The sequence below is a fragment of the Fringilla coelebs genome, assembly GCF_963513975.1.
Source record: "Fringilla coelebs genome assembly, chromosome: 9".
Lineage (NCBI taxonomy): Eukaryota > Metazoa > Chordata > Aves > Passeriformes > Fringillidae > Fringilla > Fringilla coelebs.
Window position 1 is genome coordinate 28,356,597 of NC_140067.1, and position 17,177 is coordinate 28,373,773.

Sequence of the window (17,177 nt, forward strand, 5' to 3'; positions counted from 1 at the left end):
TCATGTCTCTCCATTTATTAATTTAATTTCATTTATTTATTCTTTATTGAATTTAATATTATTTATAATATTATATATTACTGCATAACGTAAGTTGTGCTGTCTTCTCTAGCACTGCTCATTTCCAGTATCAGAGATCTGGACAGAGATTTGGTGTCTACTGTTTGTTTAATGCATAAAGGAACATAGAGTAGCTTGAATTTGACTTGCTAAAAGCCAGGTCTCAAACTTATGCCACAGGATGGTGAAACAAGTTGGCCATAGCAACACTTCAGCAGTTTATAATAACAAGCCAGTTTGGGCTTTAAGGTGAAAAAGCAATTACAATACTCATTCATGGAAGAGATGGAAATTTCAGGAAGGGCAGCAACTGTAGGGAAATGCTGAAAAGCAAACTAGACAGGGGCTCCTCAGTGAGGTGGTCTCATCATAATGCAGGACTGCAACTTACACAGGAAAACACATCAAACAAATAAACTTAATGTGTTTCACAGAGATTTCCAGGGAGAGTCTCAATTTAGGAGATCTTCAGCACACTAACAGTATTTATTATGCTTAAAAAAAAAAAAAAAGACAAGACAAAATGAAACAGAAGAATCCCCAGTTTGTCTGAAAAGTGATGATGCATCACTGTTTAAAACTTATTGTAGTTTCAAAAGACTAACTTACATTTGCTTTTCTTTGGTCAGTATCACACAGGATAAATGGCAACTAATTTACATCAATACCAATATAATTAATTCATCCACTATGTAGGGGGAATCCAGGAAATCAAATAACCGAGAAAAAAGTCAATGATTACACAGTAACTGCATTAATTAAAGAGCTACAAACAATTCTAATTGGTAGTGATGAATTGTTAAAAAAATCACAATTGCCTCCAAAGAAAAAGCCTCCACATTTCTCACAAAGCACAGAAACGTGCCAGGCTCAGGACAAGAGCCTGAGTTCTCTTACAAGAAGAAGAAATGACCCATCTCTTTCATTGTGCCAGACAACATCATCAATGGCACAAGAGTTCTCCCACTAACACAAAGTCCATCCCAAGACCCTAAACCACCCCCAAATGCACAAAGGCCCTGATCCATCAGCAGCTAATAAAACAACAGTGCATTGGTAACGCCCCCCACAGGCATTCATTCCCAAGTTTTGCCAAGGAATACAACACAGCTTTAATTGCATAGGAAGCAATTGTGCCCAAAGTCAAAAGTTTTCCCAGGCCTTTTTCCAGCAGTGTTTATTGTTTTACACAACTCCAGCCTGGCACACCAGGAGCACTTGTGGCCCATATTAGCAGCTGAATGACCATGCCTTGTGCAAGAGACCATACAGTTTCACAGGAACACTGACACATGTCCATACAGCATCTCCAAGTGCCATGGAAAACACACAAAAAGCTTCCATTTCTCATAGTTAGCCTCAAAGCAAAGTGCTGAAAAGCTCCAGAAATAGGAAAAAGTATGGTCCAATGTAAGCCTGAGGCTAGGAAGCATGAAACATTTCTAACTACTTTCATCAGGTTTTAAAAACCCATAAACCACACCCAGGTAACTTGCAACTGGAGAATCTTAATGCTAAAAATATACATCTCTAGACCTATTTTGCAGATGCGCTCATTCTATCTCATCTGCTCCTGTGCTCATCAACCCCACAAAGGATCCAGCAGCAGATCCTTCACTCACTTTTAATTCATTACAAAGCAAGGTATGTCCAAGAGATGGGAAATGTACTTTACATTTACACAGAGGCCTTCTTAGGAATGAAGTCCATGAGGTTTGTCATCACCAGCACAAGACACACTACCCTTCAAGTGCCAGTACAAAGATAACCCCAGGACACGTTCTCAAGAAGGCTCAAAAGGCACTGCCTCAGGTGTGCTGTGATGTTCTCAACCATGTGCCTTTTTAATTCAGTAACACAGTAGTGTTTCTACAGGACACTGAAATTTGGCCATGTATGTTGTTCCTCCTCAGCTCCAAGTGCACAGACCAGTTCTCACTGTCAGTCATCATTTGATCCCTCACCTCCTTTCATTAGTTACAGAAGAGTAAATGTTTTTTTGTAGGCACAATGTCTGTCAATCAAGGGTCTCCCACAGCTTTGTTCAATGGCCTAGCACAATGGGCCTTACAGGAAGATGTACAAGACAATTAATCTGCTTTATTGAAGACCATGATACCGATCTTAATTAGGCCTAGCAGGCATGCTAAATGCATTCTAGAGCCTGTGGATTTTTAGTGATCTCAGATGTATCTGCTCCTGAAGCTCTGTACTGATCTTCCCAGTGTTTTTTGGACACCACACAGCATAGATGGCTGGTGCTTAGTTCATGTTTGGTCTCAGTTTGCAGCAACCATTCTTTCAAGGTAAATCTTCCTTCTCTTGACAGATCATTTTCATTAACCTGCTCAGTAAAGCACAGTAACTACACATTCAGCCCATGCAGTGTGTGCAGGGCTTTAGAGGCAAATAAATAGAGTAAACAGACACCTTAGGGCTGTAAACTCCTCCTCCTCTCAAGCAGGGTACATAAACTGGGTGGTTTTGAGAAGCCATTTTCCAATCCATCAATGGCTTTTACCACCACTGCTGAACTACTGGACTTCAACAGAAAAGCAGAGAGACCCCAATTATCCTATCCATCACTTTCAAGTAAGAATACAGGTTGAATTAAGAAAAATAAAAAATAAAGTGTTGAAAATCTTACACAGCAGTATAGCTAGCAGCCTAAAATGTCTCTATGGTCCCTTTTCCCTCCACTCCTTTATGGAATTGAGACCAGCTATAAAAAAACCCAGAAGGCAACGCTAAAAAAAAAGTCTACTCAAAAAGACCCAGCTTTTCCAGTGGGAATATGAGAGTGTTGATTCTAAATGTGACAAAAAAGGTATTTTTGAAAAGCCCTTGAAAAACTGGCAAGGGATTCCAGTCACACTAACTGGGGACCTCCATTAACAAGTATGCTCAATGCCAGTGCTCAGGCACCACTCAGGTGAGAAAGCAAAGCTTGAGATTTCCTCTTCATGCAGAAGACTGGGGAGAGAGCAGGCTCAGAAATCCCTGCCATTGTACTTCTCTTGGATCTGGAAGATGCTTTCTGTAAGTAGTAGCAGCATTTCTGCCCAACAAGATGACAGAAGTTATTCATCTCCCCCATTAGACATCATAGGGCTATGAGGGAATCAGTGCCAAAAATTACTCTGGTCCCAATGGCAAAGTCTTCCATTAAACAAAATTGGAATCAACAGGCTCTCCAAAGTAGGGGACATTTGAACTCAAGTCTAGGAAGGCACAGATCTTCTTAGACCAATCTAATGCTGTATTTTGACAGCAGTGACAGTCCCCCACATCACATTTCCACACAGAAAAAGGCAAGACTGTACACGGGCTCAAGGAAAGAAAATGCACTTCCTAGGATTCAAGAAAATGTCTTTGACATGATAGAAAGTTTTTAAATCTCAGCAATGCTTACAGGACTGCAAACTTGCCATACACAGGCATGAGAACCTGCCAGGCAAAAGCCCAGGGTGTGAGATGAAGAGTGCTCTGTTTGCAGTGCCTGTGCTGTGCTGGGCTGGCTGGCTGAACAGAGGGGGAAGCTGCCAATGTGCAGGCTCGTGGGCAAGGCACGGTATGCACGATGCATCTGTCCTCCCTGGCAGGCAGCCAGCCCTCTGCTGCATCATCCTCCTTCCATGGGTGAAAATGCCCTTTTTCCTCTGTCCCTTTTAAGATTTTACAAAAGCTTCTGCTATTTCCTGCCCAACGGTGCTCTCTGTCAATTCCAAGTGGTGGTGGAAGGGGGAGAAAGGAAGCACAAAACACAAAGAAAGCCCAACAATTCCCAGAATTTTGGTGTCAAAAAGAATAAAGGGGACTTTGCAGAACAACTTATTCTCTCTAATCAGATATGTTTGCTTTTAGGAAAGGACTCATTTGCATAGGATGCTGGTGCATAAAAGCCCATCCATTCTCAGGATGAATACTAATGCAGCAAGATTCTGTATCTCAACACAAGAAACAAACAACAAAAATTCTTTACTCACTTTAAATTGTTGTCAGTGTTTTAAATAGACCTTGGCTGTTTGGGTTTTATTTCAATCACTTCCAGCTGCCAAATGCAATTAACAATGTTTCTTCAGAAAGATTTGAGTAAGAAGTTTTCCTCCATAATTTAATCAGAGATAAAAATATGACTGCAAGGATCAGAAAGAAAACAACATGCCCCAACAAACCAGGCATATCAGCTACATGAAGCTAATTACTACAGAAATACTTGCATTTAGCAAATAATTCACCTCTTGATACTCTGTCAGGACAAATCTTTTAGATATTTGAATTCCAAAAACCCAGAAAAAACAATCTGCTGCTCTTCCTCCCAAATCCCACTGTTCTAAGCTGGGATCCATGAATACAGACTTTTTAAACAGTAGCACAGTATACAGTCAGCTGTGACACAAAATTCGAGGACTTTTCAGAAGCATCATGAAAATACATTTCTCTTTTGTAGCAGACAAGGTGTCAAACTGTACAATTACGTTTTTTGATACATTTTTCATATATGTTTTGGTACAGTACAAGCCATTTCAGATCATTTTGCAGAGCTGGAATGTAACTGGATTCAATTCCTGTACTCCCTCTGGAATATCTACACAGTGGGAACTGCAGTAAAAACAGCATGAATTTATCGTCAGGAAGACAACTACAGAAGGAAGGGGGAGAGGAGATTGTTTCCAACACAAGTGATCCAAGTTTCTGAAACAGCTTCTCTTCTCCAGCCATTTTATCCTTTTCTACTTGCCCATTTCTCCTTCTCTGAGCCTGTTGTATGTGCAGATTAATATATTGTCCAGGACAATGTAAAGTCTGTTGAGCTCAACAGTGAAATTTAATATCAGCCATGATTTCCCATCTCTCTGCTCACCAGAAACTTAATTATTACCCCAAGAAAAATTTATATTAGAAGCCTGACCCAAAGAATGTTCTGTGCTGCTACTTCCCAGAACACTACCAAAGTCATTAGGCTGCAGGTCTCAGTCCAGACTCCTGAGCTTCTCAGCCTCTTTCCCAGATCTGACAGACACTGAGGATCTTCTGCCAATGTTTGTTTAGCACCTGAACAAATAAGCAGGTGAGCACACAAGAGCACAACACTGTCTCTGATGGATTATACCAAAATTTCTTCAGCAGCTTCCAGCTTGGCTGATGAGCAGGGCTGGAAGAGAGCCCATTTCCCCCCTGACATGCAGCAGAGAGCACAGATGTCTCCCAGTGGTTCTCATCCTTGCCATGCAGAGCCCCGTCTGCTCTCTGCAGGTGAGTTACACACAGGCAGCTTCAGAGCATCCTCTAGAGCTGAGCACCACTGAATGTGCATGGTTTAGGCACCTGCAGTGCACAGAGTAAACAAGGGGCCAAGTGCCCAAGGTTACTCTGGCTTTGATGATCTCATCTGTGAGGTCTGAAATCTGTATTACAGCAGAGTGCATCTCCTGCACACCTGAACAAAGATATCAGGTACTGAATTAAAAGTCTAACTTCAACACACAAATTATAAAAGCTGACATTATCAGAAGACACTAGGGTTGAAAATCTCTCTTATCTCTGGCTACAGTCTCCTTTACATCCCAGAGGCTATCACAGACAACAGTGCTTGGCAGCACATCAAAGCCCAGCACCCAGTTAAGTGGGATTTTGCTCCTCTCTAGTTCAATAATGCTGCCTTGTTCATCTCCATGCAACTTGCTGAAGAAAAGGATGCAAGGTCACAGTTAAATAATGCTCATTTCCTGTTCTCAGCATATTTACACTGCAGGTTTACACTGCAGACACACAGCATTAAAGGGATTCTCAGTAGCCCATTACACACGAGCACAGCAAATGGGAAATTCAGACTTCTGTATTTACTGTTGATGTATAAACCCCCACGAAAACAGTAAGAAAAAGCTAAACACCAGAAAAAGCTAAAAAGTCTCTCCCCCTCAAGCCTGCAATCTAGGCAGTATTGAGAAACCCATAAATACTTGGAGGAGCATCATCAATTTGCTCAGCAAGTATGATCTCTCTCTCAATGACTAAGCTATTGCTGGTGCCTTTTTGGGATGAGCAAACACAAGCTCATCTCAGTTGTGCAAAGCAGAATCGAAGGGTCAGTTTTGGTTCCACACAAATCTAAATCAGCCATCACTGAAACAAGAGAAATGCATAACAGCAAGTTTTAGACAACAGTTATCCCACACTGATTTTAAGATTATATGCTACCATCTTCCTTTACAGGTAGAAGCAAGTTAAAAATAAATGAATAAAAATCTATATTCTACATACAGATAAGGCATGTGTGGATACACATGTGGGTAATATTTAAAAAGCTGTTTGAGGTCACACAGTAAAGAGTGGCAGAGAGCAGTGTCCACACTTCCATGTCTGTGCTGCAATCCATCGCAGCATCACTCCGGATGTTTCCTGGTGAATGTCCAAACAATCCCATTGCTAACATCTATTTATCTAAACTGGAAATCCTTGTTTGCTATTTCATCTACACAGGAAAGTGACAGAAGCTGGAAACATCAGCAGCAATGCCCATCAAGAAACAGCAAGACAACAGAGGTGTTGGTTACTTGTTGATTTCAACACTACAAAATGCCAAGTGTGGGCTCCTTCCTGAAAGCAGTGAGTAACAGGATTTACAATATTATACAAGAGTCAGACAATCTGTGAAGCTTTCAGAAGTGCCTCTGTATTAAAAACCTGCGAAGTCTGGATAAAGTGAAGTAAGTAGATTCCTATGTGTGGCAGCAGCTCTCTGGCCACAGAGAGCAGGCACAGACTTTCCCAGATATTTTCCTGGGGAAGGCTATGAGAAGCTCAGAGAAAAGAATGAGAAACAATTCTTATCTCCACTTGCTGCACCTGTTCTTGTGCACATGTGGAATGTGTTATGGAGATTTGTTTACCAAAGGGGGATTTCTTAATTGGACACTGGATGTTGTTTTGGATGGATTGATCAGATAGGTCAGAGCTGTATCAGACTGTCTGTAAGGGTTACGAGCTTCTTCATAAGTATAGTATAATATATGATACAGAGAATAAAGCAACTGATCAGCCTTCAGCAGTCATGGAGTCAATGCTAATTATTACCTGGCAGGGAGCCTGCAGCGACATCTATGGTCTGAAAAAAAGAAAAAACCCAACTCACAAGCCTCTCCTGAGATGACTGCTCTCCTTTAAAAATGATCAGAGGAGGGCAGCCACCTGCATTACCTTGATGGATTGAACTCCCACTAACAACTGCCACTGAACCTGCAGCACTGATTTCTCACAAGGCACTTGAGACCAGACTGGGGGTTTTTTGAACGTTGCTTTTTGCAGGGTTTTGAAGTTTTTCTGAAGTCTAGAGCACAGACTTCAAATACTGCACTTGTGTTCACTAAATGCTACAATACCCTGGTAGTACACAGCATGTTGAAGTTATAGTAAGACTATGTATTCTCACAGGTACACTTCACAAAAGTGAAGTGTCACTTACTGATTTAGCATCTCTGAACTGCCTGATAAAGGTCAGAGCTCCCTACACTATACCTGCCTCACGACAGAGTACAGCTTTTCTTAATTGGCAAAATTTACATGCCAAAAATAAAAGAGACAAATCCTCAAAGTAGTTTTAGAGGACAAAATTACATATGGGGTGGTGCTGAAAAAACAGCATATTTGTTTGCATGTCTGTTTTTTAATACACATTTCCTTTACTTTGTATATATCAATTCTCAAGACTTGAAGGAAGAAAAAAAGAACTTTAAGTTGACAATGGAGTTACATTTAAGGACAAAACCAGGCCATCTGTATCCCATCTAAAGAGCCAGTTTGCTTTTCAATGTATAAATGCAAAACCTTATTCAGGGAAGAAACCCAAATGAGCCACTGTCTCATTTGCTGCTGTTTCTAATAAATTAAATACCCGGCAGATTCTTGCTTTTGTTGCACCAGAGTATTTTGATAACTAGGCTAATATACTCAATAGTGTACTCCAAGCTGTACTGTGTCTTAATTAGTCAGGAAAAGGAGTGGCTGACTCTCATTTCCAGAAGATCTTTAAGATTAAAAAAGGAGTACACAGCACCACATCTCAGTTTGTATTCAGTTTGACTGCTTAGCTTTTTCCTGCCTGTTTCACAAACGAGGAGATTTTCTGTCAAAAAGTTTTTCTGTCAATGCCTAGTAACTAAAAGAATAAAATACCTGCACCAATCTTAATACATCTCCCCGAGGAAGCATCAATCTAAATATGTCTACATTATTCAGAGAAATTTTCTGCTCTAGCAGCCAGAGTTAAAGTCCCTTCTCTTCTCCTAATGACTCAACGCAGTCTTTTCACAACCGCCATCTCAAGCAGAACAGAATGAGCTGAGCACAGGAGGAACAGTAATTTCAAAAAGAAATAATCACTACATATGTCATAATAAATAGCTCTACTTACATGCAGTGGCCCTAAGACTGTCAAAAGCATCTCAGATCAAAAAGCTGTAAAGCTGAATTACACAATCAGACCTCGGGCTCTTAAAATGAAAGTGCCTGTTTCACTATGACTGACAGGCTTACAATCAAGAGTTTACATCTCTTATAAAACAATTATTTGGCCTCATGCAGTTTGTATTCTATTAAGCAGGAAGGGAAGTGAAGAGCTTTCAAGTTGGAAACCTAATTATTAATTTCTTGCTATTTTTAAGAGTAAAACAAGGTTCTGATTTCTGCAGAAGGAGGCCCTGACAAGGTAGCTTGCTGTCTGTGCCTTCAGTTATCTGAAAAACCCATTTGGCTCTAGATGAAATAATAGAGAGTGCTTTCTCTCCAAATACAGTTTACAGGGATTGCTTCCTGCCAGTAGTTTTCTTTTAAGTAACCTAATTATTATCAAAAGCCAGTCTGAAAAGCACAAACAACGTACAGGCTCCTGGCCCTGAGCTGCTCAGGAGCACAGCAGTAAGAGAGGCCGAGTGCCTCTCCCACTGGCAATCTGCTGGCATTTGTTGTTTGACTTTCCTTTGTGCTTTTGAATCACTCTCCAACCAACCCCTACCAGAAGGCTGCATTAGATCCTTTGCTTCAATGCTGGCTCAACATTTTCTGGGCACATTTACTCCTGTTACAATGGCAAGCAGAAGGAGGTAGGAAGAACATTTGCTCTTCAGACAACTTCATTTCCTCAAACACACACCATGAGCTCCAGTTATGAACACATGAAGGGCTAGCCCGTAAATGGAAATGACTGCTGTCCTCAGGTGCTCTCAGAATCGCTGTTTGTATCTAAATGTAACCAGAATCCTGAGAGAAAAACCTTCACACACAGCCCTTGACTACCAAAAGAAACTGTCTCCCTACACACAGAGGAGTAGTACGAAAAGAGGAAACTCTCCACATTCCTCAGGGGATGCTAATCCAAATAGCAACAACAATGGACACTTTGGGAGATTTGACACACTGATTCCAGCTTAGGTCAAAGCCAGCCTACAACAAGACAAGCAGTTCTGGGTGTTCCTGCAGAATCCATCCTCACTCAACACCACATCTATGCAAAACACATGTGGGCTAATCCCAACATATTCCCCGCCTGCTGCTAGTCATTAAGGATCCTGGGTGCACCTGAACAGGCCTTGCTGCTACCCTGGAGGCAGTGATGGATGTGTGTCATTCATTCAGCAGGACGTGGCTCCCACTCCCAGGCCACCTGCAGCCCACCCATCTGTGGCACACCAGATTCCTCACAACCCTTCTGAAAAGTGATGGCAGTGCATAAACGAGGCGGCAGATAACCCTGCACAGCCCAACAGGCTTCCCAGGAGCCATAAAGCAGCTCTAACTCTTGACACCACCTGCAAGTCAGAAAACAGTTTCTACTGTCCAAGTGCAAAAAAAAAAGTAATCTTTGCACAACCAGAGGTCTTGTGAAGACTGAAATACCCACAGTGCTATGGTGGCTGCAGAGAGCAGGGAATAACAACCTGATCCTAGAGTTAAAAACACCTTGCCAGCCTTACCACAGCTCCACTGACAATGCATGTTAACAACCAGCAGCATGGTTGTAGCAACACCATGGAGGATATTGTGCCTTCCTCAGACCAATTACAGCTACTCCTGAAGAAAAGAGATCTTGAATATCTGAAGGCTAAGAGTTCAAAATCTACTAACGATAATGATTCATGTGATAAAAAAAAACCCAACAAAACACAAAAAAACCCATAACCACAAAACAACCCAAACCAAATAAAACTAAACAAAAGCCATGAGAACTAATGGTCAAACTTCAGAGCAATGCAAGGATTGTTTTATTTTCATGTCAATTTCAAAGCCGTGCTACTATTAGTCAAAGTTGGCTCTGTGGTTGCTAGAGGTCATGCAATATACAAGTAACAAAGAGAAATGAGGGCAGCACGGCTCTACAGGGAGATTTTCTACCTCTACAAGCCATATTAAGACAGATGTGGATGAAACAAACTTGTTTGCAGAGAGCAGCTGCATTATCCCATAAAAACAGGAATATCCTATGGCTTACTAAAAAGAGACCCAGGCCATTTGTCTGCTGATCTAACAAGCAAAATCCTCTTCTGAGCTCATGGGTATTTATTAATCTGGTTCTGAGGGTTCACAACCAAGTTTTCACAGCTTAGCCAGGGCACATCTGCTGACCACACATACTCAGTCTGGAGGAAAGGCACGAGCAAAATATCCCTGCTCAAGTCTTGTGGAATAGGTTTGAAACAATGCAGTTTAATGTCATTTTTGCAACAGGCTTTAAGGTTGCAAGTAGGGAGGTACTACAGATCAGTTCATGCCGAATCTCAAGAAGTTACTGCATAAAACAACAATGTGGAACTCTGAAACCAGGCTGAAAGAATCCAAATTCCAAATCCCATGTGACAGAGACATTCTGGTGTTTCATAGCAGCCCGTAATCTCTTCTCTGAAGAGACTGTCTTGAAGTGTCTGCAGGCTGCACAGTGAATAAGTACACGAGTGAAAAAAGTTACTGCCCTTAGCTCTCCTTCCCAATTCCTCCTAGAAGTGCCCACACCTCACTCGTGCAGCTCGTTCCAGCCTCTTGGCCAAACAGGCCAGATCAGCACAAACTGCTCGTTTTCACCTTTTGCTCCAGCCAGGCTCATCCAGGCAGCTCAAAAGAACAGCTCCACCTGCGGATCAGATGGAGCAGATCCCTCGGGCAGCCGAGCAGCGACGAGCATCTGGGAGCAGAATGATCTTCCACCGGCACAGCTGGATCCAGAGACCAACATCAGCCCACCTCACTCAGCCCCGACCCCAGGGACCAAAATAGCCTCACTGACAAGAAAAATGAAAGTGCTTTCTCCCCTTAGCACATGTGCTTTGCACAGCTTTGTGGACATGTAGCTCAAAAAGTCAAAAGGTTACCAAAATACTTTTTAAGAACTTGTTTAAAGAGAACAGTAATAATTTGATAGCCAATTGTGCTTTCTGAGGATCTCATTTATGTTTTCCAAACTCGAGAGACTTGCCAGTACTGTCAACACCAGTAGCTAGCTACAGTCTTCAAGGAGAAAGAAGAGGAAGAACTGACATTTAACACAGTCAGTTCTGAAGGAGGGATGAAAAACCACTATACAGTATTTTTATACCGGGTATCAAGAGCTATTGCAGCCTGGCACACGGCCAGGTTGTGGAGTGTCACAGCATTTAATATTACCTTCCGTGAAGAGCTCTGCACATCAAAGACCCCAATCACCGACACACAACAGTATTTCGACCCTATAACCCGGACTGGGATCGCACCTCCCTCCAGGAGCCCACAGCTATTTGAGGCAAATGCAGCAGGAGCTTCATCAAACAGCACGTGAAGCCCATGTTTACCTCGGGAAGTCTCCATTGGCACAGCCTGGCCGTCAAAAAGCACCGCCTGAATCGTGAGGCTTCCCCTTTTCCTGACAGCGATTTGTTGGAAACGACGCGCATGTTGGACTTGACAATCTTGGAGGTCTTTTCCAACCTTAATGACGCCGTGATTCGAATACCCACGGGCGCGTCGGGATGGTGCGAATTTATACGCGATGGGATGGGAGGAATGAGGCGCCCAGAGCCAGCACGCCACCGAAATTACGGTTTGGGGCTTTAAACACCGTGTTCCTCTCAGGCAGCGGTCACCCCCACACACACACGCACACACGGAGCGGGCACACGAAAGCGCTCGCACCGGAGCCGCGGCGGCTTCCCCGCAGCGCGCACATCGCATCACGGGCGCTGCCGGGCCAGGGCCCGCCTCGCCACCCCCGAGGCATCGCGGGGGGAGGGACACCGAGCATCCTCGGTGGGGACCGAGCACCCACGGTGGGCTCGGAGCCGCGAACCGTCCCCCAAAAACCCCTCCTCGTCCATCCCCGCCCGACACCGCCCCCCCGCCCTGGCCGCCCTGAGGGGGGGCGCGCGCCGCGGCCGTTGGGAACAGCGCGCGCCGCGGGCCGTATAGGGGGAGCGGGGGGGGAGCGGGGGTGCCGTGCCGGCCGCCCCTCACCTGGAGACGCAGTTCTCCAGCACGGAGCTCTTGCCGGCGCTCTGCCCGCCTACCACCGCGATCTGCGGCAGGTCGAGCAGGCAGTTCTGGCCCAGCGCCGCGAAGGCATCCTGCAGCCGGTTAACGAGCGGGATGAGCCCCTCCATCCCGCCGCCGCCTCCTCCGCCCGCCGCCGCTGACAGGTAACGGCCGGCGCACTGCGCATGCGCCCCTCCCTCCGCGGGCCCGGGGGCGGGGCCTCAGCGGGGCGGCCACGCCCCCTCTAGTGCGGGTCCCGGTACCGGTCGCACGATTGTCCCACGATTGTCCCACGATTGTCCCACGATTGTCCCAAAATCCGTTTTCCTCCCCGTTGTGCCAAAGGCCCCTCCACGCTCAGAGTCAAGGGGTTGGATTTATTTGTAGTTCTGCGCAGAAAGATGGCTGGGTGGCAAATCCACAAAGCCAGCGCGACAACTGTCAGAAGTTTTCCCTTTTTGTGGATTTTAACAAACCAAGGCGTTGATGTTTATTGGCTACAAGTTATCTAGTTCGCTTATTAACTAGTCTTCTGTTCGGTAATGATTCTCTTGCTTCCAGTGCTAATTAATCTGCATGCTCAGTCTTTCTCTTAAATTAGTGGGTTTTTTGGTTCAGTGTCAGTGTCTGCCAGAATTACCTCTTACCCAGCCAGAGCTGATTTCAGCACAGTTGCTCAGCTGTTTTAATTAGTTTCTTCCTTATCTCGGGTGTTCTGCCAAACAGCCTTGTACCCCTAAATTCTGCATTCTTTGTGTCAGCTAAGAGTGGTACACCCTTCTTCCCTTTGGTAACCTCCCCCTAGGTCTGAGATAACTGAAACGTGTCGAGCCATAAACCTTAACAAGGCAATTCTATCGACAAGTAATTTGTCTTTCTACCATCTGGACATCACTTAGAGCTTGCTTGTTAGGGATTGCTTTTTCCCAGATTGCCCAGAGAGGCTGTGGAGTCTCCCTCACTGGAGATATCCCAGAGCCAGCTGGACACAATCCTGTGCCTGTGCTCTGGGATCACCCTGCTTGAGCTGGGACATTGGACCAGCTGACCCACTGTGCTCCCTGACAACTTGACCCATTCTGTGATTCTGCTTGTTATGAATGAATACTCCCATTTCATAATTAAGGAAATTTATTAAATTATCAAAGTATAAATTTGGAAAAAGCCACAAACGAGTCGACTCTGAGCCAGGCAATCAGAGTCAGGGAGACTCAGGATTTGCTACCTATCACACCAAAATCCCTGTGGGTCTCCAAAATGTCATTTCGAAGGGATCCATTTCATACAGTTTTTTGGGCTCTGGAAGGGGCCCTTCTTTAGCATATTTTAGCATATTATCATAGTTTTTCTTTCTTGCTGCCGCGTTTCCTGGAACCAGTGGATAATTCCTGGAGTCCTGTCAGGTGAAAACTTTCTGACATAAATTTCTGATGATGCCTATCAAATGCCTCCTGCTGGAGTCTTGTCAGACGGAAAGAAATCCCTTGAAATATACATCCTGAGAGACATTGCCCTCCTGGTGTTTGAATCTCCATTCTTTATTTGTCCGACACTGGCTTGGTACACAATGCTGTGGTTTTAATTTCCTTTAGCAGGAATTATTGTATAACATATATCACATGTCCCTGTCCGAGGACAAGGCCACCGCGGTGCTGGGACACTTGGACACCAGGAGCATGGTTCAGCCAGGTCTGTGTGTGTGTGGGAATTCAGGACATCCCTCTGGCTGTCCTGGATTGCCAGGGGGCTCAGAGACCCAAGACACCTGTGACTTTGATTATGACCCATGGAGCGAATTACCAACCTTATATGAGGACCTACAAGCCATGAAAGTCTAAGTAGAATAATAATTAGTTTGTCACAGGGTGAAAAATAGAGTTTTGGAGTTTTTAGATTGGGGTTCAGGGGGCAAGATGGAGGGATCTGGGCGTGTCCAGCCTTTCTCCTTCTTCTTCCTCTTGGCCTCTGTCTTCTGGGTGATGTTGGCACTTTTAGATTGGTTTAGAGTAGAAGCTCACTGTCCAACATAGGTGATAGGTATTGGGAAGTAACTGTAAATATTGTACACGTAGTTTTTCGTATAAAAAGATAACACTGCCCTGGGGGCAGGCAGAGTGCATCTGTCTGTCTTGCTGAATGGACCTCGGCTGGACAGGAGAAAGAATTTTATAGATAAGAAACAATAAAAAATCTTGAGACTGAGAACTGAAGAGCTCTGACTCCTTCTTTGACCGCCGGGCTGGGAAAAGAGACTTTGTGACACATCTGGGGGTCACTGTGACCAGCTAAAGCCCCGAGATGTGTGCTGGCCATGAGAGCACCACGCTGCCCTCTCCCCTGGGAGCCCCAGCTGACCACTGGGAAGGGCTGTGCAATGCCCAGGCACAGGCAGGAGCTCTGCCAGGCTCGGGCACGTTCCGAGGAGGAGGAGGAGCCGGACCAGGCAGGGCGGGCAGCAGGCGATGCTCAGGAGCGGGCTGGGAGCACAGAGGTCCGAGCCGTATCACTGCAGCGGGTTCAATTAAAAACGCACGCTGAGGCTGAGCTAAAAGCTCAGGCACACAACAGAGATGAGATTTAGCTGCGATTACTGGCAGCAGTCACATCATGAAAATATGCAAAAAGCAGGCTCTGGAGCCGTGCAGTGATAAAAGTTCCCCTCTCTGTTGGAGCAGACACTGGCCTCGCTCAGCGGGAAAAGCAAAACAAAGGGAGCTGTGAACATCCCGCAGGCTGACGGGGACTAACGATCTGGATTATCAAAACTTCTTGGCCAGAGCTCTCAATAAGTGTGAAAAATTACTATACAGCAGGCAGACCTATAACTCTGGAAACAAGTAAGGGATTTGAATTGGCACGAGGCGCAGACGGTTTCTCCTCGCCTCTGCAGTTAGATCACAGCCTCTGGGAAAAGCCTTGCCATCATTTCTGTCTGCTTGGGAGCCTGGGAGTTATTGACATAATTATGCCAATTAGCAGCATGATTGTTTCTGTCCCCACTCCTGGGTGAGCGAGCTGTGCCAGGAGGCACTGGAGTAGCTGCCTGGCCTTCCTCCAGCTCGTGGGTTTCTTTGGAGGCTGGAAGTTGGGAAGAACATTATGAGTGTCCAGAGCACCTTGTGCTGCCCCCATGAAATAATTAAGATCCATAGAGGAGCAGCCTGGCCATAGGATTGCATCTCCACAAGAGATAAATGAAGATTGAGAAAGACACGATGCCTGGAGAGCAGCACCATGTACACCTTCAAATTGATCATCCAGGGAACTGTCCTTTCTGTGGGGGCTTTAAATAACAGCTTTGTCTGCTTCCACAATTAAAATAAATTATTTTAGGAAACAACTAATTTAGGAAATTAAGAAACAACCATTTAGGAAAACAAACAAAGATTAGGAAAAGTTTGAGTTATTCCCCCAAGTCTGGGAAGTTTCCAAACAAAATTTTTTGTCTGGTGAAGCAGAGTTAAAGCCATTAAGTGCTCACATTTACCCTGCCACTCTAGCACTTACAAAAATCCACTTTCCCCTCTCCAAAAATAAAAGCCACAAGCGGCCAAGTATAGATCCCTCTGGAAAAAGCACAAACAATTTCATGATGGATGCTTGCGTTATCATGAGAGGTTTTTTCTCACTTTTCCAACACCTCCAAGAGAGCAGGGAAGGAGAGAGGAGAGGCACCCAAGCATATCTTTAGGTCTCTGCTTTTCCTGACTGACTTCTCTGGACAGCTTGTTCCAAACCCCCGTGCAGAGCCCAGCCTGGCTTTCTGAATTAGCCAAGATTCAGAATGGCTAAATTAAAGGAAACAGGGGTGCTACTAGAAAGCTGCAAATTTTCTTGTAACAAATAACCCTGAAATACAAGACCCAAATCAGTGTCAGGGGGCCATGCAAGAAATTGTTCTCTGGGGGAGCAGTAGGGGCAACCCCCAGGAGCAGAGAGCTGTGCTGCTCACTGTTTAACCAGCTAAACACAATCTGGTTTTACCCTGCTGTGCTCAGTTGTGCCCCTAATAATACAATACAATAAAATACAATGTTTATAATTTCCTTTTGCTGCGTGCCAGGCTCAGCAAGGAGAGAAAACCTCTGCCAAGCACCTTTCCTGACATGGCAGGAAGGGTGGGTGTCCTGATCCCCAAGGTGACTCCAACAGTGTGGTCTGATGTCACATGTCACCAGCTCCAGCACAGCCTGCCTGGGGCCCCCAGTCACAGCCTCCAGTGCATCTCAGATCAAGGCTACAGACAGCAAGCTTGTCCTGCCACGACTTTCAGAGAAATAGATGGCAAAAATAGCCTGGCTTCAGGGTGCAGCTGAACCCACAAACTCACACACAGACACTTCTCCCTAACCAGGCAGTGACGTTAGCACTGAGGACATTTGGACCAGGTCCCCAGGCTGCTTCCCAAGCACACAGCAGTGCAATTCCCTTCAGGAGAAATGAGTTCTGTATAAAGCAGCCGAGTGGGGACTTGCAGATGGCTGCAGTGAAGAGCGAGCCACTCTGCCCTGCCCGGGGCAGCAGAGCACAGCAGAGGCTGCTCCTCTCCCCTAAGAACAGATTCCTGCGCACCTCCTCATCTCTCCAGGGACCTTCCTCATCTCCTCCTTGCTTCAGATGAGAGT

General features: G+C 44.9%; 1 protein-coding gene across 1 annotated transcript in view; it reads right to left on the reverse strand.

Annotated features, from left to right (window-relative positions):
• The window catches only part of DNM3 (dynamin 3), a gene marked incomplete at its 5' end in the record, with an annotated part of 166,970 nt that extends 154,290 nt beyond the window's left edge, over positions 1 to 12,680 (reverse strand). The window contains one exon of the mRNA XM_084211335.1: positions 12,535 to 12,680. Within this exon, the coding sequence (XP_084067461.1) occupies positions 12,535 to 12,680 (146 nt within the window). The remainder of the gene's footprint in view (positions 1 to 12,534) is intronic.
• Between the last annotated feature and the right edge of the window lie 4,497 nt (positions 12,681 to 17,177).